We start from the raw sequence: 23,264 nt of genomic DNA on the forward strand, positions 1-23,264 counted from the left end.
ACTGCACACCAGCCTACTAATGACTGACAAGCAGCACACGTGCTAAACAAACCATGTGAGGGAGGATGGTATTGAGTGGCCAACACTGGCTCACCCATCTTGGGGAGAGGGAAGTACCCTTTGTTTGCTGTAACAGCAGAGTTAAGCGGCAGGAGGTCAGAAGGCTGCTCATGCTTGAAACCAAAGGCAGCGATTGCAGAGCTTGCAAGGCTTCCATGGGGTGTGGGGTATTAGGCTGCCATGGGTATTCCTTGTTAGGGTTGCCATGGGGTGTTGGGTACAAAATTACTATGGGTATTGGGTGTTACAGCTGCCATGGGGTGTTGGGTGTGAGGCTGCTATGGATGTTGGGAGTTAGGGCTGCCATGGGGTGCTGGATATAACATGACCAGGGGGTGTTGAGTGTTAGGACATACTCATAAGCAGCAGTATGATGGCACACCAGTGTCTTTGACCTCCTCACTTACAGAAGATGTGGGTTGTGTTGAGTCCAGGCAGGCTAAGGCAGATCCAGCAGACCTGATGAATGAGGAAAGGAATTGGTGTCACCTGCATGGAAGCAAAAAAAAAAAAAAAAAAAAAGCAAAAAAAAACCACCTTGAAAGGCTCCAGTGTTTCCTTTCTCAGCTTCTCCTAACTGAATTACTTTCCCTAATTAGTTAGAAAAGTTTGTGATACTGGCACGTTTTACTGAAAAAATGAGAAGTTGCTTACTTACAGAAAGGGCCACTATGAAATATTGAGGTTTCACAGGTTCATAGGTAGGTACTAGGCTATCGGACTAAGGGCCTAAATAAGCCTAGCCAACAAGGTCACCTGGCTTACACCACCCAAGAAAGTTAATTTCCTGTACCCCTGTCGAGCAGAGCCACAGACATGATCCCCGGGGTGTATTTCCTATTTCCCATCCACTCATCAAGATTTTTCTTGAAGAGTGCTAATGAGGAACTTTGCTTGACATAGATGGGTAGCTTGTTCCAGAGTATAGGAAGTCTCTGGGATAGGAATCTATCCCTCCAGCATGTCCTGTTTTTTGTGGTGACAAGGTTTAGGTCCCTAGTGCATGTAGCTCGGAGGGCTTGGGATTTCTTAAGGTGTAGCATTTCCAACAGCTCTGGGTTTAACATAGTTTTATATGTTAGGCAAAGATCTCCTCGGAGTAGGCGATATGCTACACAGTAAAGCTGGAGTTTTTTGAGACGGTCAGTGCAGGGCATCTGTTTGAGGCCAGTAATCCTGTTTGTGAGGTACTTCTGTGGCCTTTCCAGCTGCTGCAGATGTCTTGTGAAGTACATTCCAAAAGGGGCACTGTACGCTATAATGGGTCGAATGAGTGCTGAATAGAAGGGAACAATGACCTCTTTTTTCCCAGATGAGAACCCTTTTGTGATGGTATGCACCACATAGAAGGATTTCCTGACTACTGTGGCGATGTGATTACCAAAGGAGAGACTACTGTCCATCTGGTTCCCAAGGTCTCTTATCACACATTCGGCATTAAGTAGACTGCCATTTATGCGGTAGTTCATGGGTACAGAGTTTTTGCCAAAGGGGATGACAATGCACTTTTTGGCATTGAGCTTGAGGCCATGCCTCTGACACCAGGCATCTGTCTCAGTGAGGCCCTTCTGTAGGATGTCCATATCATTTGGGAACTCAACTATGGCTCCTAGTTTGCAGTCATCTGTGAACCTCATTAGCCAGAGACCTTCTGTATTAGCCTGTACTTCAGAGACGTAGATACCAAACAGGAGAGGTCCCAGGACTGAACCCTGTGGCACTCCACTTATCACTGGTTTGAAGTCAGATTTGGAGTCTGCAACTTTTACAGTGTGGGTTCTGTCTGTGAGCCAGTTGGAAATCCCATCTTGTGATGTAGGGGTTTATACCTAGTTTAGTAAGTTTAGCTATAATTCCAGAATGGGGGATGCTGTCAAAAGCCTTGGTAAGGTCAAGATAGACTGTGTGAACCACCTTACCCTCGTCTACGGCTTTGGTGACTGCCTCAAAGAAGTTGATTAGGTTAAGAAGGCATGATCTACTTTTCACAAACCCGAACTGAGTGGGGTCCAGAGTTTGGAGGTTACTAGTGTATTTGTTTATGAGTTCCATGATGATACATTCCATGGCCTTGCAGACCAGGCCTTTCAGGCTAATAGAGCAATAGTTCCCAGGATCATTGGTGGCTCCCCTTTTGTGAAGTGGGATAACTGTTGCTGTGTGCCATTCAGTGGGCACAAAGCCACATGTGAGACTATGATTGAACATGGTGCTTAGGTGGGGAGCCAGTTCATTCTGAAGTTCGTGTAAAACATAGCCTGGGATGTTGTCTGGTCCCATGGATGCTGTGTTTTTGGTTTTAGAGAGTGCAGCTTTTACCTGCATAGATGTGATTACAGGGACTCTGCATTCTTCCTGTATAGATATGGGCCCTTTAGGGGCTGAGAGGGGAGTAAAGTTAGCACTGACCCTATCTGACAGGGTGTTGGCAATATCAGTTGCTTCTGTAATTTTCGTGCCATTGTGCTGTAACTCAGAGAAGATCTGGGTGTTGCCATTGAGATTCTTGACATAGCTATAGAATGCTTTTTGGTTGCCCTTAGAATCAGTGGCGATTTTGTTTTCATAGCTAGCTTTGCAGGATCTTATAAGGGATCTCAGTTTCATACTGAGGCTGACCAGGCAGCTCCTCCACTCATGGGATTTTACTCTCTTTTGCAACAGTTTCTTCCTTCTGTTGTAGAGTTTGTTTATGGCAGGGGACCACCAGATTGGCTTCCTTTTTCTGGAGGATAGAGTCTTGGTTCTGTTTGAGATAGCACGATCCATGCACTTGTGCAAGTGCTTATAGAGTGCATTTGTGCAGGATTCAGCAGTTGTACCTGTATTGTCCATCTCCATGGGTGTCATGAAGTTCGCCACTTCTGTCTTAAGAAGCATGAAGTTGGCGTTGGAGAAATATTTTTTACCATAGTTTCCTTAATGGTGGGTGAGGGCGGGACTCAGATATCTAGGGTGATTAGCTTATGGTCGGATCTGGCAACGAGGAGTTGATTTCAGGTGTGCAACACTGGTCACACATGTTGGTAATGACTACGTCTAGGATATTGTTGCCCCTGCTGGGGGTGTGGATAAGTTGATCCAGGGCATTGGAATTTATGAACTCCAGAAAGCGTTGAGCGAAGGTGTTGGTACATGAGTAGTTTTCCCAGTTAATGTTGGGGTAGTTGAAATCACCCATTATTTGGGTGTTTGGTTGAACCCTAATATAGGTTCATAGGTTCATAAGTAAGTACTAGGCTATCTGCCCGAGGGCATATGTAAGCTTAGCCAGAATGTGTTGGCTTTCACTGCCCCCTTAGATTAGTTCCCTGTGCCTCTGTCCAGCAGAGCCATTAGTTCACTGTGCCTCGGTCCAACAGAGCCACTGCAATGATCCCTGGGGTAAATTTTCTGTTTCCCATCCACTCGTCAATGTTTCTCTTGAAGAGTGTTAGTGAGGGGCTCTGCCTAACGTAGAGTGGAATCCTGTTCCAAAACATGGGGAGTCTCTGGCACAGGACTCTATCCCTCCAGCAAGTCCTATTTATCGTTATGTGAGGTTTAGATCCCTAGAGCATGTGGCTCTTGGGGATTTGTATTTTTTTAGGTGGAGCATGTCCATCAATTCTGGGTTGGACATGACCTTGTATGTCAAGCAGAGATCACCTCTGAGTAGGTGGTATGCAACCGAGTGCAGTGAGGTTTCTTCAGTTGGGCTGCATAGGGCATCTGTTTGAGGTCAGTAATCCTCTTGGTGAGGTACTTCTGTGGTCTTTCCAGCTGTTGCAGGTGTCTTGTAAGGTGCATCCCAAATGGGGCATTGTACTCTATGATGGGTCTGATGAGTGATGAGTAGAGGGGCACAATAACCTCTTTTATTCTAGATGTGAACCCTTTTGTGATTAGGTGGGCCACATAGAAGGATTTCTTAACCACCTTGGCAATATGATTATCAAAGGAGAGATTACTATCTACTTGGGTCCCCAGAGCTCTTATTTCATAGTTTGGGGGTACTTTGCTTTTTCCAAAGGGGATGACTATCCACTTTTTGGCATTTAGCTTGAGGTCATGATTTTGACACCAGGTATCCGTCTCAGTGAGAACCTTCTGGAGGATGTCTGTATCAGCCGGAGAGTTATGGTCCCCAGTTTGCAGTCATCTGCGAACTTGGTCAGCCATAGTCCTCCTGTGCTTGCCTGTACCTCTGAGAAGTATATACCGAACAGGAGGGGTCCCAGGACTGAGTCCTGGGGGATGCCACTTGTAACCGTTTTCCAATCATGTTTTCCAGTATAACAAGAAAAGAAGCGTGGGAATCCTGCGGCATGGTTGGGGATCTGTAGCAAGCTACAATTTGGATTGCAGTTTTGCCCAGAGTTAGTTGCACTTGGATAACCTTGGATGCATTATGCTGCGCAACTAGCCTGGAGGTCTGGATATCCTTAATGAATATGGACACACCTCTGCCTTTGGTGTTCTGGTCCAGGTTAGATGGCCGAAACATGTGGTATGAGTTATAGCCTGGTAATGCAGGTGTGCTCTCTAGAGCCTTGAACCAGGTCTCAGTCATTACACAGATATCGATGTTCTCCATTTTAAGGAGTGCCTCGAGTGAGTGCATTTTGAGATTTAGACTTCTAGCATTGAGTAGCATTACCCTCAGTTTTTGCTTGCCTGTTCCTGTTATGGTGGTGAATTTGCCATTAGAACCTTGACTAAAAAAGGCACTAAAGGGGTGGCAAGAGCCTTAGCCAGTATCCGGAATCCCAGGGGCGAAAGGTGCAGGCCATCTCTGGCAAAGCATCATGGTCTGTTGACCATGTCACCTCAGGCACAGAGATACTAGATCCAATCTCCAATTTCCATTTTCACATAACAAAAGTTCATTTCTTATAATATTGTAGTCACCTTATTCTATGCTATAGTGAAATAACCCATAGTGCTTTCACTCCTGTTTGCATATCTGGTTCTCATATTACTAAAGCTACAGAAGCAAAATAAACTCATAACCAGGTTTAAATAAGACACCATGAACTCTTATGCCAAGTAATTTACCTGTTTCTGTTTTTTTTTGCTTGTTTTTTTTTCATTGAAAATAATTAAACCTTAAAATTAACTGTTGTAGACCTGCAGATTCTCCAATTTACTAAACTGCAGCATCCATCTCCCTATTTGTCTCTACATGGTTCAAAAAATGAAAGAAGAACTCCTGAAAAGTATATCCCTCGTATGAAATTCTGTTCTCAGTTCTGAAGCTTTTTTTTGTACCTTGTACATGATATTCCTATAAATGCAGCTACAGTGCTTATAATTTCCTTCTAGGCTGAAACATTCTCCAAGTATTCGATTAATTAATTACTCACCTGAGCACTCCTTCAGTCAATAAAAGAAATATTAAACACATCACTAAGGCATGATCATCCAAACCCACCCCCCTTCAAAAAAAAAAAAAAAAAAACCAAATTGCCACAGAGACCAGCAGTTCAAAAGAGCTTGTGCAACCAGTAGATCTGGTACCTCGGCCTTTCACCTTCAAAGGATGCAGAAACATTCACAAGCTCACAATTTATAACAGGTGAACCCCTCCATAATTATATCTCAATTAACCTTCTTAAAGTGCCCCATGCACTAAATATACAATAAATATTTATCAATCACATACAAAATAATTCATTTTATCAAAACACAATAACCTACTGAAATAAATAAAATTTACAAAATTAATATCTTAATAAACCCCTTAATAAACACTTTAAATTCACTTAAGTTAACCTCAAGATTGAGACACTTAGGATGAAGCGTTCCAAAATTCAAAATCAATTTACTCTCTAATTCATTCAACATTTTATTAATAGCCCCCCCCTCATACAAAATAGGTTGTGCTAAAATACTCAAGAAAAAAGATCTAGCATTACCGGCATGTACAGAATTAAAATGCTCACCCACAGGACTCTTCCTGTTCTTATTATGGATGTCCCCCAAATGTTGCATTATTCTAAGTTTCAGAGCCCTCTTTGTTTGTCCTATATATCCAGTGTTGTTGCAGCCATACCCCAATCTAACAAGACAGACTGTTCTAAGGCTTATACTGACTTTAAGATAACTACTCTGACTGCACATAGTGCTTACAAGTTGGATGTATTTTTGCATACTATACATGCCAAACAGGGTCCATATAACAATGTACATTACTGAGGCAACTGAAGGAGAGGCACCCATTCAATGCTAAGTTGAGCAGAAGATAAATAAAATAAAACTGTTCACTTGCTTTAAACTGTAGCAAGCAGATGCTGTGGTAAATGCCACACAAAAACTGTTACAGTTCTTCAGGTCTGACTGCAAATGCAATACCAGCATTCAATGCTGATAATGCATTGAAGACAATCAGAATCTGCCGATTGTGCCCATAAACACTTTGCACTCTGGCTGTCAGCCCTCTTCATTCACCCTAGATATGCTTCTAAGTGCAGTTCTTGCATAGAAACACTGATAGGCTGGGATTCAGAAAAGTTACCACCATGGGTAAGCCCTTTTTACCGCTGGCGTAGCTGTTTCAAATTCTTAGATAGTCTATTGCAGTGCTTCCCTCAAAGAGGTGAAGCACCACAGTGGTGTGTCTTTCTGGCATACTGCAAATGCTAATGAGGCATTCCATGGGGAGCAGCATAATTAAGTCTGCTCAGCTGCATAAATTCTTACCACCAGCCAAGGTAATTAATTAACTCAACCAAAGGCTCACATTCACCCATTACTTTTGATGGGTGACATCGAATTAGAGCATAGAAGATGGGTAATTTCTGAGAAGAGGTGAATGTGTATGCATGTATGTGGCTGCATGAGTGGATGCATGAAAAGGTATGAGTGGTGTCTGGTGAGTGTGTGTGTGTGTGTGTGTGTGTGTGTGTGTGTGTGTGTGCGTGTGTGTGTGTATGTGTGCACGTGTGTGTGTGCATGTGTGTGTGCATGTGTCTGTGAGACAGAGAGTGAATGGGAGTGTGTGTTCATAAGTGCGATCAGGTAAGGGGTGTTCAATGTACAGTGTGTGCATGGCTGTGTAAATTTGTTTCTGTGTATGCATGTGGGGGTATGTGGCAGTTAAACCTAAACTTCCCTTGACTAACAAGCATATACTGCATACAACTTAATAGGACAATGTGTTATGCAGCATGAATGATGCATGAAGGATCACCAGACTCCAGGACACTCTTTAATATTACCCTAATCCACTCAATAAGTGAAATGAACTCAGCTTTTGCAGCACAAAGTAAATTGGAATGCCCTCTATACTCAAAACAGGTAGGAGACATTGTGGTGCATCTGTGTGTGTGTGTGTTGGGGGGTGTGAATGGGCGGTGCCAGTGCTAAAACAATGTGTTCACTGTCAATGGTTATTACTGCAAAGGCAGCAGAACCGGGAGTGTTAGCACTTGAAGAAATCATTTGGTGATTTGCAGACATGCAAATTAGCTAATAATGAGATCTTTCCTCCTTATGGTTAATTTGCCTCTAAATCATTTGTTTCCACGACCTCTCTAAAAGCTCATTTTGCCACAGCCCTACAACTTAAAGACAGGCCTGTTTCTGAATCCTGGCCATAGTGCTAAAAATGTTTAATATTACCTAGGAGCAGAGGTGTCATATTTCATAAACCAAGCAAGAAAGGTGGTGGTGGTGCAGACTTGAACTGGTGTCTATACTTGCAGCTGCTGGGATTTTTGTATGGTAGGCATACCATCCCTTACCTGTTGTACAGTAACCATAAGGTTCTGGCTGCTATTCCAAGCCCAGAACGTGTGCTCATTTGGAAGGAATTAACCATGTTCCTTCTCTCTGGGATAGGTACAGTAGAGGTAAATACTCTCTCCATCTTTCCCTGTCCAGCTTCTCTAGTGCTGAAGATGAAACTCAAAGCTAAGACATCTCAGTGTGTATAAATCAGCATGGACTTCCTTCCTGTGTCCAAGGGATAGCTTGCATTGCATAGTGGATACAGACAGACATGAACTTGTGCCAGCACAAGCTGTTTTGTCATCGAATTGCCATGATATGGTATATTTAATCACATAAAGTAAGTGACAGATGATTTCCTCAAAAGTCTAAAATAAATATGATAATTAAGACCAGGATAATGTGGGAGGCAAGCCCCTACATCTCCCATGCAGCAGGGCTTCAATCCCCTGCATCCCTGTACTTACCATAATCTATTCTAAGGTTTCCCAGTCTTGGCGTAACTTGGAAACATTCATGCAAAGATTTCATGTTACCCTTGATTCATTTAAATGTATGATTACCACTTGAACACAAGCGGCTCATGGCTCATAATGGACATTATCATTGCCACATACCTGGATTATTGTTGAAAATGAACTCTTGAATTAGCCCAATTAGTAAGTAACTAAACAAATTACCCCAATAAAATTCTTGCCAGCTCTTTTAGTTTGCCTTGTTTTATCTCATGCATTACACAATTATAATAAGAAGAGACAGACAGATGCCAGGACAGAGCTGGTGAAATATCCCCCAAAACAATACTCAGAATGGATGCATTAGTGTACATCTGTTATTATGTACCTTTGTTTTCTAAACAAATCTAGAAATAAACACACAACTGCTTCACATCAGTCCAGGCTCTTATGTAAAGTAAAATGTGTAAATGCTATACTGTTGGTGCTTCTCAGTTCACACTAGCATATGTAACTTTTGTGGTATTAGTGGTTTACTCCGTTGTTCACTTCCTGGCAATGGCGTTAACAATAATAAGTTTTCATGAATTCCACTTTTTTTTCAATAGATGAAAAGGATGAAGCGTTGCTGCTGAAGGAATTCCATGCACACAGTCCTCGCTTCTTATTCTGTCATGACATTCACCTTGTACTCAAATCTCTTTTTTAATGATGCAGAGAAATCTTCTGGACTTGGTTTACCTTGACTGCATGTACTGTTAATACACTTAAGTACTGTAAGTTGGTTAATTACAGCTTATGTCAACAAACTACAAGTTCCAGTTCAGAAATCTTTGCATGCATGGGTCACAATGTCACATACTGTATTCCATTAATTCACTCACTTATTCATTTTCTGAATGCCTACTTAATCTAACTCAGGGTCCTAGGGAAACTGGAACATACACTGGCACTTAATGGGCAGAAGGCAGAGAATCTAATCCTGAGTGGGTGTCAAACTGCACAACACAAATGTAGAGGTAACTTGGGGGATTGCCAGTTCATCTATGGTACATCTTTTGAAATGTATGAAGAAACCAGAAGCTCAAGCAAAATGCCACACAGACACAATGTGTATATATGGACTCAGCACTGAAAGCAACCCCATTAAGAAACAAAGTACACAATCGGGGTTGTGAAGCAGCATCTCCTACCACTGCACCGCTGTACCCTTAACACATACAGTAATGTCTATTTAAAATGGACAGCCAGTGCTTCCATGTCACATCAAAGGATAACTGTACTCAATGACTGTTTTAGGTAGATCACATTCAAAAACAAAAACAACAGGCAACATTGTCAAGTGATCTATAAAGCTGTGTGATATGGGAAGCAAGTGAAAACATTTGTTGCTGCTCATTTCAAAATATGCTTTGGCAGCACAAGTAAGTCTGTAGGAGCTGCCTAACAAGCTTCACCCAGTATCCCTGGGTTTGATTCTATCTTCTGCCTACTCTATGACTGATCGAATCACTTAATCAGACAGTGCCCCTTGGTCATCACTTAAAACAGGCACTTGTGCACAGGTAATTTACCTAATTAAAAAGGTTAATAATAAAAATGTCAGCAGAGTAAACATTAACATAAACAGACAGATATCTAAAGATAAGATGAAAAAATAGAGTATCACAGTACTCATCAATTCATTTCTACAGCATGCAGCTCAAACGACTCTCTTGTTACATGTTTACTTAGCCCTTTCTGTCCTCTGTTACCTCTAACACAGGCCTATTTCCCCTTTATTTTGAATCCGGCTTTAGATTCAGCTCTTCTTTCTTTTTAAAATGATTTACTCTGTCTGCATTTGCAAACTGTGACTCTAATAAGTGTCATAAACAGACAGTGCTCCTGAGTTGTGACAAAAGAGAGATCCATTGAGTTTAACAGGTTAACAAATGAAGTCATTAAAATAATGAAAGCACATTCATTTCAAAACTTAGACAAACATGCAGTGCTGCCACTGTGAGTTCCTGATTTGCACTTTTATATCACTGTTAACATTGTTCATGCATAACCCATTTCATTTTTTTCAAATACAGAAAACAGTTAAATATGTCTGTCATCCAGAGCCTACCTATATATTGACTAATGTTAGAATTTCCACTGCTCTCTTCTGATATGCTATTCTGGCAGACTATGGTGCTAGTTTTAGCTACACAGCAGATAAAGTATGTGACTGAACATACAGGAACTAAGACTGAAGGTCACAACACCATGAATAAATCCTATGAAATGAGAAAACTTAGTCAACACAATTCACACTTCTGTTGTAACTCTTACAGCAAAATTAAAAATTACATGATGCATGTAGGATTCCATGAGTGCTTGTCGCGTGAATCAGAAAAGCAAACATTTTTTCTCCATTACATTGTGCGCCATTCATTTACTGCCATAGTTTCTGTTTAACTATGTCTATAATGCAATGGCAGGAAACCATAAACTCAAAGTAGCAAAGAGAAACAGTGTTCACTAACCACAGCTATTCAGACTTGTTTTCTCTGTTTTTATATTCTCTAGGCTTCTGCCCATAAGAAGTGTTAAGAACTACTTTGAATTAAATGGTAAAAATCCATCAAATCAATGTTTACAAATGATATATGACCAAAAGTTATGAAAAGCTAAAGTATGTTTGAATACAAAAGCTCTGGAAACCTCTCAATATTATTTTAGCTTACCATTGCATTACATGTGTAACATTATATTTCTAATAAGGATTTTCACTAACATTTAAATTTGCAACAGGCCTACTAGCCTTCCTCTTGAGCTACATATAATTCATCTCTTCAAACTACTCCCCCACGATGCCCTTTCTCCACTTTGCAATAAAACTTATCACTAACATTTAACATCAGAAGTCAGGATACAGTAAGCCGTACTTTCTACAAGCCATCTACTGAACTAGCTAGATCTGACTCGACTTTTCTGTACTTCCTCCAAAACTGTGGCAGTCCCTTCCTCACCATCTGACCGACCATACTAACTACACTACGTTTAGCCCCTATCTCAAACAGTATCTGAGAAACAGAATAACAGAATGCAAATGTCGCAAATGCAGGACATATCACTTAATAAATACTACTATACACTACGTTAATTTATTTGCATGTCACCCCATTTACATCACTAACATCAATTACCACTGTTTGTCTGCTCCCTCTAAATATTTGCATACCTTCTCTTTCACCTTGCTGTCAGCATCATAACATTTACATTTCTCAGTCCCTCTGTGTCCTTAAACTTTTTGTCTTATCATTATTTATGCCTTGCTCTGTCCTCTAAAGTCAACAACTGTGAACCCATTCAATTTCCAAGGCTAATCCTGCTTTTCAGTTTCATACACTTCTGATTCCACTTTTCCGCTTATAAAATGTACACCTCAACATGATGTAAAACATGTACATACTGTCTTACTTTTGTGTACAGTTTGTATTACCTTTGTGTTCCACTGTTGGTTGTATTTGTTATATTGTTGTTGATACTATTTTGAATGTGACCCATGCTGAACCTGCAATTGCTCACAATGTTTCAGTGCTCTGCCCCAGTAACCAGAATATAAATAAAAAACACAAATAAAAAATACAAATGAAATGATCTGTCACTGATCCCTCACTGGCAGTCTGTAATGAAAAAATTGTTAGAACTTGCTACGCTGTTGAGTTTAGCATATTTTCTAGGTTATAAAGAAGCTGAATTTTGCTGGCATGCGCATCCAGACACAAGAAAGCAAAACATTTACCCCATGTCCTTCATATCATCACATGAAACAAATGTACAATAATGATTTCATTCTGAAAGAGAAAGTAAATGTGTCCTTGGAGGAAGCTAACAAACAATCTTTTGTATTCAATGTAATGGCCTTCCCAATTGGTAATACAGTCCTCTAACATAAATAATTAAATCAGCTTCACATTATATTACATCTGCAGTCCTTAAAGTTGATCCCAAAATTCAGACTGAGAAAGTGAAGGGACTGGAACCTTACTAATGATCAGAGTTTGGTCTTCAGTACAATGTTTTGAGGATTCCACAATTGTGTATGGCAAGGTAAGAGTTACTGCAGTTTTCACCCATGTTTTGCAATGGTACAAAAAGGAACAAGGCCAATATTATCATCATGAAGAGTGGAAATATACTTTTTTCCAGTGCATTAAGAGCACTGATGCAATTATGAAAGAGTTCTGCATAAGAAACAGAAACAAATAAACAGACTGTCTCTGTAAACCAAGTTTACTTATGTCAGTTACATTTTATAGGACTTGTGCAAAACAGTTGTATGCTTAATCAGTGAGTAGATAATATTTATTAACTAATCAATACCTTGTTTTACTTGGTAAAGTATATACTATTGCTCTTAAAACTTTGGATGTCTGCTTCTTGGGTGCATGCTGAAATGCTTCAATTGCAACTACAAAGATGGAACTGGAGAAATCTATACAAGTTCAAGGTTGTGATACCCTAGAATACTTCCCTCTTCTCTGAGGTACTGCAGTCTAAGAGACAGAAAGTAGCACATGTGTGAGAAGGTGTAATCCCCATGTCTGGGAAGCACAGGGAGGAAAGGGAAAGCCCACCTGCAAAAACTCTTCACTGGAATAACTGAGCTTTGAAACTCATTGGGCCAGATTCAATAAAGCTTACACTGTGTACACAATATATGTTCAAGAACATTCTTCTCAATTTTTTTGTGCTTTCTAGTCACTCAGAAAGATTACACTGAGTGTACATGTAGTCTACACTTTGTGGTAACTTTTATGAATCCCTGTCAAAATTTGAAGATGCAAAAATATCAGCAGGAAAACTAAAATTAGGAGGAAGAAGGTGTGAGTTATGCCTGTGTTGGCATTATTGAACCCCATTGTTTTTCTCTTTCTAACAGTTTTTTCAGGGGCATTCAGGACTAAATTTATGGGTCTCACACTTGAGATGAGAAACCCTACTTATTACTTCATTTAACATAATTTCCATGCAATTTCTGTTTAGCAATCAACAAATTTATTAGGGCATTTTCTTATGATAAAATGAGATCTCAGTTGGGTACAACAATTTGTTGTTCACTTTCTAGTCACTTAATCTGCCTGTTACCCATCTCAGTGCTGTTATTTCCACTACTCACTTGTGCAAGGAGCTTGTCTCTCTTACCCTGCTTGTGTTTCTATATAGATAATCTCTTACACCACCTAGAAAATGTAGCTTGAGTACAGAACAGCAAGCCTGATGGTGGGGGGAACGTATTTCCATTTGCGAGTCTAGTTTTGCTGCATTGTTTCCCCATGATGGATGCCCAATTGAGACAGTAAATTCATATTATATATATCAGTAGACACTGTGATATTCTTCCGAATAAATAATAAGCACAGTATAACTTCTGTTTGCAATCTGCAATACCACCACCAGTTCGATAGGTGGCAGTGTTAGAAAAAGGCAAAATTGTACCATCCTTTGAAGTCAAAAGCATCAACCTACCAAACTGCACACTTGTCCCCCTGTAAATTACAAATTTGTTTCTAAATTCGGAAACCTGACAAGTCTAAATGTGTGTGTGTGTGTGTGTGTGTGTGTGTGTGTGTGTGTGTGTGTGTGTGTGTGTGTGTGCATATGTTAATGAATGTACGTGTGTGTATGTGTGCGTGCACATGTGCTTCAGATATATTTACTTTAGACATAAATATCGACTTGTTTGTCATACTGTGTTATACGTCACTGCATTTACATAATGACAAAAATCTACAAACTCACTTATTCATCAGAAGGAACTACATATAAAACTGCTTTTCTGACCAATGTTAAAACAGCTAATTTGGACAAAAACATTTGGAATGCCTTACTAATAAATAAACCCATCTAAGTTACAGCACACATGGCTTGTGGCATCAGATACAGAAGGCACATTTGCTTTACAGAAAATTCAACCCTAACTGTTGAAATATTGTCAGGACTATTGGCTGACATGACTTGTGCCATGAATTTTCTTAGACTCAATATTTTTTCCCAGATACTGCTGACTTTTCAGATAGGAGAAAGGAACTTAGACCTGTGGAAGGTAATGAAAACTATCTGTTGTCCACATAAAACTTTTAATCCATAAATGTATGTTATTCTTTGGTCTTGATATCCCCCACCCCTATATAAATGACTGTTTAGTTATCTTGATGGTTTATGGGTAAGATCTCCATTTGTGCTGCACTGGTTATCCATTTAGCTTGACAAGCAAGTCAGAAGCGTGTGAAATATTGGGAAAGACATTAACACTATTGCCTCACAAATCTTGCTTCCCCAGTTTTGTGTGCTTTTCTGGAATGATTTCTATGAGGATTCTACATGTTCTCTCTCTGCCTACATTGTTTTTTGCTATGACCTTTTCCTTTCTGATATACCAAACACATGTTGAAGCTGAATGGTGGATCCTTCAAACTGCCCATAGATGTGTGTGCAGCCTGTGACAGGCTGGCACCCTAGTCAGTATTAGTTTCTCAGTCCTGCATGCATTGACTAATAGGATAGGGTCTGGCTTCCCAATGGGTCTGAACTAGATTAAGTGGATAACTGTAGACTGTATAAATGAAAGTTAGAGGGGTCAGTCAAGGGAATTTTTGAATGAGAGGCAGAAAGTTAGTTCACAGATTTGAGGTTGGGGAATAATCAAGTGTGAAGGAGAATGTATGTCCATTGGCTTCAGATGTGTGTTTCATCTAGTACTGGCTCATATAAGGAAAACATTATCATCTTTTCATTACAGTAGTGCCACTGGGACCTCCTGTACTGCAGGGGGCATATTACTGCAGCTATACTGGGACCTCCTGCACTACAGGGGCATATAACTGCAGCTATACTGGGACCTCCTGCACTACAGGGGCATATTACTGCAGCTATACTGGGACCTCCTGCACTACAGGGGCATATTACTGCAGCTATACTGGGACCTCCTGCACTACAGGGGCATATTACTGCAGCTATACTGGGACCTCCTGCACTACAGAGGCATATTACTGCAGCTATAAATCATCTTGTTAGTCCCAGGTGGTCAAAAATGATTAAACTAAAAATGCAGAATTAATAAACTTACCCAGTCAACAAATTAATCCACCAATAATCTGTCACCAGTAAACTGACAATGAAGTGATGTTGCTCATGTGTATTAAAGGGAATGATTTTATTTTAATGTAGATATAAGAAAATAATGTTATGGACGTAAATGCTTGAGAACCACGTTGGTTCAGTGATAAAATATGGTCAGTGTACTACATTTGAAGATATAAGCACAAGCTTAAGTGTAAGGCCAAAAATATGCACAGGCATAATTTTTCAATGAAAGTGACTATGATAAATATAAAAAGACTGTATCAGTGAATAAGGTGATATTGGTTTCCTCTTCCAACACAATAAGTGGAATGTAACCTCCTCCAATGCTCAGTGTCACTATAAATATGCTCCATCTTTTTCTTGTCATAAGGCTGCAGAGTGAGATATGCAGCCTAGGATCTTAAGGATCTTACAAAGCAAGCAAAATGTATGTCTCATTGACTGCTGTTTCTCCATATCTAGTATCCATTAACTTACTGGAACCTGGTTCAGAAATGCTGGTAATGCATTATTTAACACACTTCCTAATTTTTTGTAACTTCTGGACTTCTTTAGAAGATATATGACTGCAGTAGCTTTATGTGTTACAGTTCTTAATTACATATGCTATAGAACAGTAAAGATTTACAGTGGGAATGCACATTCATTATTTAATTTATGTAATATGGTTTTACTTAGCTGTTCAATAAACATTTTATAAAAGTGACTGAATACAACAGAAGTTGCAGGGCTGTCATGGAAAATGCACTCTAAGCAAGCTCGATCCCTGCTCCCTTACGAAACTATACTGTTCAAGCAGTGATTTGAGGCCTATATCAAATAATCCAGAGAATGCTCACATTCCGCCTGCATCAAAATATTCAGAAATCATAGCATTAATAGATTCCTCACCCATGTTATCAGTACCTCATCAGTTTTCAAAACAACTTCATTTTTTATAGGGAAGATGATGTTTCAAACATACTTCATGCTAGGTATATGATATTCTAAGAATGTTTATAAACGAGGGGAAACTTATGAATTTCTTCACTTCAGAAAAATGTCAGTAACAGCCTTAGTCATAACGCAACTTTTTTTAATGGAGTTAGAATTAATACATTCTCAATTAAGTTGTTATAGCAACATGTCACTGCAAGCTCTGACTACAAGTTATATTTCCTGTTTTCGGGTATTTATTTCCTCTGTACATAGAGATGGTTTTGTGTAACAAAACATTTATGTTACTGACGCTTCCCATTACACAATCACACACACAAGTAATATCTGTTAATTCATGAAAGGCAAACAGATTACAATAATCGTATTCAGTTTTACATAATTACATGCATACTCAGATTATACCCTCCAGTAACATGTATGTCCGTGCTTGTACGTGAGTGGTCTTTGTGTGTGTAGCTGTGTGGCAGTTTGTATTTTTTTTAATTCTAGCCAAATCAGATACCAAAATAACACTGTAAAAAATACATACTGTACTTAGCCTGTGAATCTCGCCTCGGTCAACTCTCCTCAAAGTTCGTTTTTTCCTTCGAAATTCAATACTGGCCTCTCTTCTAAAAACTTTTCCTTTTATACTCATTATATTAGAAGGATAGAAAAATACCAGCAAAGAGAGATGACAATATCCGTAAAACCCTAATGTTTTAAATCCAACAGTTTAAGCACTGAATGAAACATTCTGTTCAGCAGCCCAGGGAGGAAGTACATGTGTCTATATGTGAGACATATGTCATCAGTGAATACTTAAAGAGGAAAAGAAACCAATGTGTGTGGTCATTGCTTCCTGTAACCAACACATCGTATTGGTTTTACCTTTTTCACAGCAGCTGAAACTGGTCTTCTAAATTGCTACTGATTTTATGAGTCATACATTTAACATTTTGGGAACATTTGTGTTAATCTTACACATTTTCATGATTTTTGTATAATTTAGATATAAACATAAATAGGAAATATGACTTCATTCATACACGTGCCTTCATTAGTACATGGTTTATTGAAACAGATGCTGTTGCAACTTAGCCACTTTTCTTGCTTTCTTTAGACATTGCTTAGTGTTTAGAATCAGAAAGAATAAAGGCCACAAGGAAAAGCACAGTTCCTCAGTTCTGAAAAGAAGGTAACTGCCCAAAGTGGTCAACATTTTTTTTAGTTCAGTTCATTTCCTGTGTTGAAATGATAATAAATACTGCTGCTTTCCAGCTCTGCTTTGTATGGATGATATCTTCTACTGAGTAGTGAACTGTTACAGAGAAGTGCATGTCATATTCAGATTAATGCAGTCCCAATAAAATTATTGTTAGGGATCTCTCTCGCGTCTTCACATCTTCCTTTAGTCAGTATTGAAGTAGCACTTTACTGTTGATCTGTTCTTGGCCCTGATAACTATTAGTAAGATACTTTGCCAACATAAACTGGAAGGCATGTAAACTGTAATTGACTTTTTTTCTCTTATTTCTTCTATCCTTTTATTGTAGTAAAATGTTTATCCATGCTGCACCCTCCATAGAATTAGTCATTATGCTTTTTATTTTCTCCATCAAATTTAGCACCTCCCTGCCACCCTCATCTCAGTTACCTTGCTCATTTAATGCATCCATTCAGTATTAGCATGCTGCAGCCCTTAAATAATGCTTTATTTTAATTGCCTAATGCTGCACAGAGCAGTATGGTAGTACATTTGTCATGCCTCTGTGTCTCTGCCCTGCAGCCTGGAGTTCGGTTCTTACCCTGGCTACCCTGTGCTCTGAAGTTTTTATTTCCACTGCACAAATACATAATGTCTAGCTAACTGACTACTGCTGTTGTAAGGTTTGATGTAAAGCTTAGATTTTCTCCGAGTCACCCCTGCAAATGAGCCTTTAGGAGTATATGCGTGATATTGTTAACAAAAGGAAAAATGTAAGTGAATATGATAATACATGCTTACCTCACCTTTCATTTCAGGCTAGCGGTTTTCAGTTATTATCCCATATTAATTTTCCTTTGGACTAAATCCATAAGTAATTTACAAATTTTGCCTGTTGCCCCTGTTTAATGTTTATATTCATCTTTGCTCAGTTTCTTTTTCAGTAAAGATAGAATAATAATGATGCAGTTATCAGAAGAAAGAAATGGCTGCCTTACAAATTAGGTAAAAACTGCCAGAGCTGCACAATAAAGAAGTAGCAATGAGTGATCAATGAGTGAAGGACAGAATGGAATTTAAAACAAATGCTAATGGGAAAAGAACAATATGGACAAATGTGCAGATGCTAAGCATGTTTAGCAATGATGCATGAGGCAAAAGATCTTTTGTGTCAAAAGTAATCATTCCCATACAAATTTCAAAAATATGATGAGCATGTGGAACAGACAGACAGGCAGACAGGGAAATGAAAGTAGAGATACCAGTAGGTCAAGACATGTTCTGTACTGCTTGAATGCTTACAGCACAGAGGAACTAGTTTTAGAAGATAAATGGAAGAGATGCGAAGCATGGTAAAATGATTAAGATTGTACAAGATTAATCTAACAGTGTGCATTAAAGGGGAAGTGTTTTTTGCAAAGACAGATTAATGCTTAAGGAGCAAATAGTGTTTTCCTGTGCAGCCTTCATAGGTTCACTTGTAGCTATCTGGAAATTCAGGAGGTAGCTGTTTGAGTCCTCTAAGCGGGCCTGGGTTTTGCTAAAGCCTATTCTCATGAACATGGCTTCACATTTTGGAATGAACTGAGTGATTGAAAGGAACTGTCCAGACAGAACAAGTATAAGTGATCAGACAAAAAGGAGTAAGAGCAGAGATAACAAGGATAGGAAACTGATAGACACTGGACCAGAGGACTGAGGACAGTGGCAAAATGGAAGGACGAGCATGAAGTTGGAAACACTGACTAGAGCTTGAGGAAGAAGATGAAGACTTTGATAAAAGTACAGGAAAAGGTGAAGTGATGAGGAGTGTATGTCAGCTTGATGTAGCAAACAAAATCTTTGGTCAGATGGGAAAGGAGATGCACATCGCTAGTGACAGAAATGTAAGACAGAGAGAGAAGCATATCAGTGAAGTCACTTAACTTATTGAATTCGCTCAACCAAAACTTAACATGACACTGTTACGGGATTACAACATTGGGACATAAAGTACTGATTGTCCGCACAGATGTGTAGTAAGTGTTGCATTCTGTTGAAGTGACTCATGAAATTATGGAAAGGAGAGTCATAAAACTGGAAGGTGACAGAAAGGTATGAGTGGAATGACATTATTTATTTCTGTATTGCTTTTTGTTCACCAGGATGGTCTGACTGGGCTCTCAGGCCCATTTTTAGTGGAGGCCAAGGGAGGAAAGCTCCATTACAGTTACAAAAATTATAAAACATTTACAGAGAAAAAAGAATTTCAGTTTCTTAACAATGGAAATGGGGTTTTAGAATCATGCAATGGGTAATCCAATCAAGACAGAGGTTAACATAATTTGATATCTGTGGGAACATTATATAATAATAAACAGGTTGGATTTACATAAGCTGTACATAGTTATAAATGTAGATAAGATTTACTTACATTATTTGCAGGATAAGGTAGGAGAGCTGGTGAGTTAGGGGTTAGTGATAGATCTGAGAGAGAGAGAAAGTTAGTCAGTGTGTGAACAAGAACAGAGCCAGGAGGAGTGCAGGTGCTGTTTTAGGTTGTGCTTAAAGCTAAATGTACAGTTGTCCTGTATTAGTGGGCTAGGAAGGGAGTTCCACTGTCTGGTGACACATGATGAATATAGTAAGTCTCCAGCTGTATTATGGGATTTCCGGTTTTGTATTATTTTGAGGGCAATTTGAAGCTGAGTAAATGTAAGGTGACTAGGTAGTTCTATTGACCTTCTTTATTGTTAAGCAGTGGTGTGTACAGTAGGATGCACTAGCTGCAAATGTGGCTATTTTGTTAAGGCACGCCTCTAATTTATTTAGTGAGGTGGCTTGAATGTTGGGTAATATGGGTGATGCATAGAGAAGGGAGGGAGAAGGTAAGATGATGCTAAAGAGTTTTGTGATGTCTGTGAGTCGGGGTTTGTTTTGGTAAAGGTGTTACAGTTTTGGTGAGTTTTCTTGATGGTCTGGGTGATATACAGGTGAAAGTTTAGGTTATTGTCTACTATGCCTCCTAATAGTTTGGTATTTCTTACAGTTTCTACTGTGGTGTTGTTTGTTCAGGTAATATTAAAGGATGTACTGGTTGTTGAATGAAATTTGGTAATGAAAAGCATTATTTTCTTTTTTTGGTGTTTAAGACTAGCTGATGAGCCTTTAACCATAATTTTCTGGAAGTGAAGGAGCCTTGAGCCATTTGTTGAAGTAGTGGAAGTGTTGAGGCTGAGCAGATGATGGTGGCATTATCTGCATATTGTACTAAGGTGGCAGGTTTGCTAGCTTAATGCAGGTTGTTTGTAAAAAATATTGAAAAATACTGGGCCTAGAATTGACCCTTATGGGATACCAATAGATACAGAGAGGAAGGGGTATAGGCCCTGTTTCCATTTTATGGCCTATTGTCTGTTGAATACAGAGCTACAGAACTGAGTATGAGCTGGATGAGATAGCGATAGGGAAGACAGTTCATTGATTAGGAGTTGGTGGGATACTGTATCAAATGTTTTTGACAGATCCAGGAACAGGAAGGATATGAGGTTACCATTGTTTCTGTTGGTATTTATGGTTTCTGAAAAACTAAGCAGAGCTGCTGTTATGCTGTGATGAGGTTGAAAACCATACTGTATTAAGGAAAGTAGTTTGTTCTTTATGAGCTGTGTTAGGAGCTGGGTGTGTATGCATCTTTCTAAGATTTTGAATAGAGGGGAGAGAATTGCAATGGTGTGGTAGTTGGAGAGGTCTGTGGCTGATCTAGCTACCTTTGTGAAGTGGTATAGTATGTGATTTTTTCCTGTTTAATGTGGTAAATCTATTTAAGAGTATTGGGATGGGGTATGTAAGGTATTCAGGTGGGAGTGTGTCAGCAGCTGGAGCAGTAATTTTCAGTTTTTGATGGTAATTCTTGATAGTTGAGGTAGATATTTGGTGGAATGAAAAGAGAGGAGTATTGTGAGTATTGATGGGACAGAGAGATGGGAGTGTGGATTAGATTATAGCAGAGAGAGGACAGATTGATGTACATGTTAAATCGAGGGCTATGAATGGGGTCTAGCTCACTGTTTTCAGTAGGAGATGAAGTGGTAATTTGACCGGGGTTTAGGAGGATTTTTATGGTTGTCCAGAATTGCTTGGGATTGTGTTGATGTTTGCCTTGAAGTGAGTGAAAGAATGCAATTGTGTCTAGTTTGACATGCTGTTTGCATTAATTTCTAAGTTGTCTAAAAATATGCCACTTTTGTTATATCCTGTCTTTATTCCATGGCTTCCAGATTTTGTCTCTATTTAGCATGAGCTGTTTAGTTTCTTTGTTGAGCCATGGAGCAGGGTAGCTTTTGGTTCTTTTTGTTTTTATGAGAACTAACTCATTTAGTATGTTAAGGAATGTATTCCTGTGGTAGTTTTTTTTTAAGTATTCCAGTTGTATTGAGAGAGAAGCAATTTGTAAAGGTGTCTGTTAAAAGACAGAATCTATATACTTGTTTTAACACTGTATGTTTGTGTGTTTAGTTTATCTTGTGATAAATCTGGGGAGATGGTCACTAAAGTGGTCTGGGAGACAGCCAAAGATGTTTATGTTTGAGGGTGAGGTGGTAAGGTCCAATCTAGTAAGGAGTGCCTGTTGCTGTGCTTGTAGATTCTAGTGGGCGAGGTGATTACTGGAGTGAAACTGAATAGGTCAACAGACAAGGTAGGGGAGTCAGCATTTACAAGTAAGTAAGCGTATATTCACATCCCCAAGTAATAGTTTTGTGCTTCTTCATATGTAGGAGGTAATAAATATTTCTGTTTTGGGATATGCGGAGTGACTCAGTGGGTATTTGGTGATGTTAAATGTGTTTTTCAAAGTATTGCAACCCCTCCAGCTTTTTTGTGTACTCTATCATTACTTATTATATTGTATCCTGGAGCAAGGATTTTTTCATCTTTAGTGTTTGGTTTTGGCCAAGTTTCAGTGATGATAAGAATGTCTGGGTTGTGTGTTGCAATGCATGCACGGAGAGCTGGAATTTTGCTGTAGATGTTTCCGAGGTTTGTGTACATTAATAGTAGGTTGTAGTTAGGATTAATGGGTTGTGTTTTGGTAATGGTGAGAGATGATGGGTTAGATGGTGTTTTGCTGGTTTGAAGGGATAGTCCAGGGTTTGAATGGATGTTTCCCCAGAGTAGGAGAATGGAAGTTTGATGATAGAAATTGTACCATTTTTTGTATTTACCTCTAGGTCTTATACTGATATATGGGTCTGGTAGCTCTCTTTGATGTAGCTGTAACTGAAGAGGGCCTGTGATCCTAACGGGTAGATACTGTGCATAATGTTGTAGTTGACGAGTATTTGCTTGTTGACTAGGCGTATAGAATTGGGGAAATAGAGTGATGGTGGAGGGAAGTATGGTAGGATGTGGCAATGGAGAGTATGCTTAATGTAATTGTGAAAGTAGACTGTAGGAATAGCACATTATACATAAGTTATAGGAACAGGGAATTATCTGGGTGGACGTTATATGCTAGTTTTGTTGGAGTTTCTTGGAGCAGACTGGGAGGCATGAGTTAGGTGAGCATTTGCTGTGAGTTTGTAAGTAGAGGAGTTAGGTTGTTTGGATGTCTCAGTGAATTTGGTTTGTTGTTTTGTTGTAGAGGGTGGGAATAAGATGATATAAGTTTAGGTGAAGTGGGGGTGAGAATAAGGGATAGGGTAGGAGAGCAGAGTGAGCCCGAGCATGCAAGGTTGAACAGATCATGCTGAAAAGGTGGTACAGCTGCTGTGGCCAATAAAAAAAAAAAAAAAAAAAAAAAAAAAAAAACTATC

The 23,264-nt window shown here is 39.4% G+C and overlaps 1 protein-coding gene across 7 annotated transcripts in view; it reads right to left on the bottom strand.

Annotated features, from left to right (window-relative positions):
* Positions 1 to 23,264, bottom strand: part of DOCK10 (dedicator of cytokinesis 10) — a 2,344,342-nt gene that overhangs the window by 1,830,391 nt on the left and 490,687 nt on the right. The window contains exon 1 of one of the 7 annotated variants that reach the window (XM_044070266.1): positions 16,813 to 17,006. The exons of the other annotated variants lie outside the window; for them this stretch is intronic. Within the exon in view, the coding sequence (XP_043926201.1) occupies positions 16,813 to 16,920 (108 nt within the window). The 5' untranslated portion in view covers positions 16,921 to 17,006. Of the gene's footprint in view, positions 1 to 16,812; positions 17,007 to 23,264 lie in introns of those variants that run through there. 7 annotated transcript variants of the gene reach the window in all.

This window comes from Protopterus annectens, chromosome 4.part1 (assembly GCF_019279795.1).
Source record: "Protopterus annectens isolate FY-2018-M chromosome 4.part1, PAN1.0, whole genome shotgun sequence".
Lineage (NCBI taxonomy): Eukaryota > Metazoa > Chordata > Ceratodontiformes > Protopteridae > Protopterus > Protopterus annectens.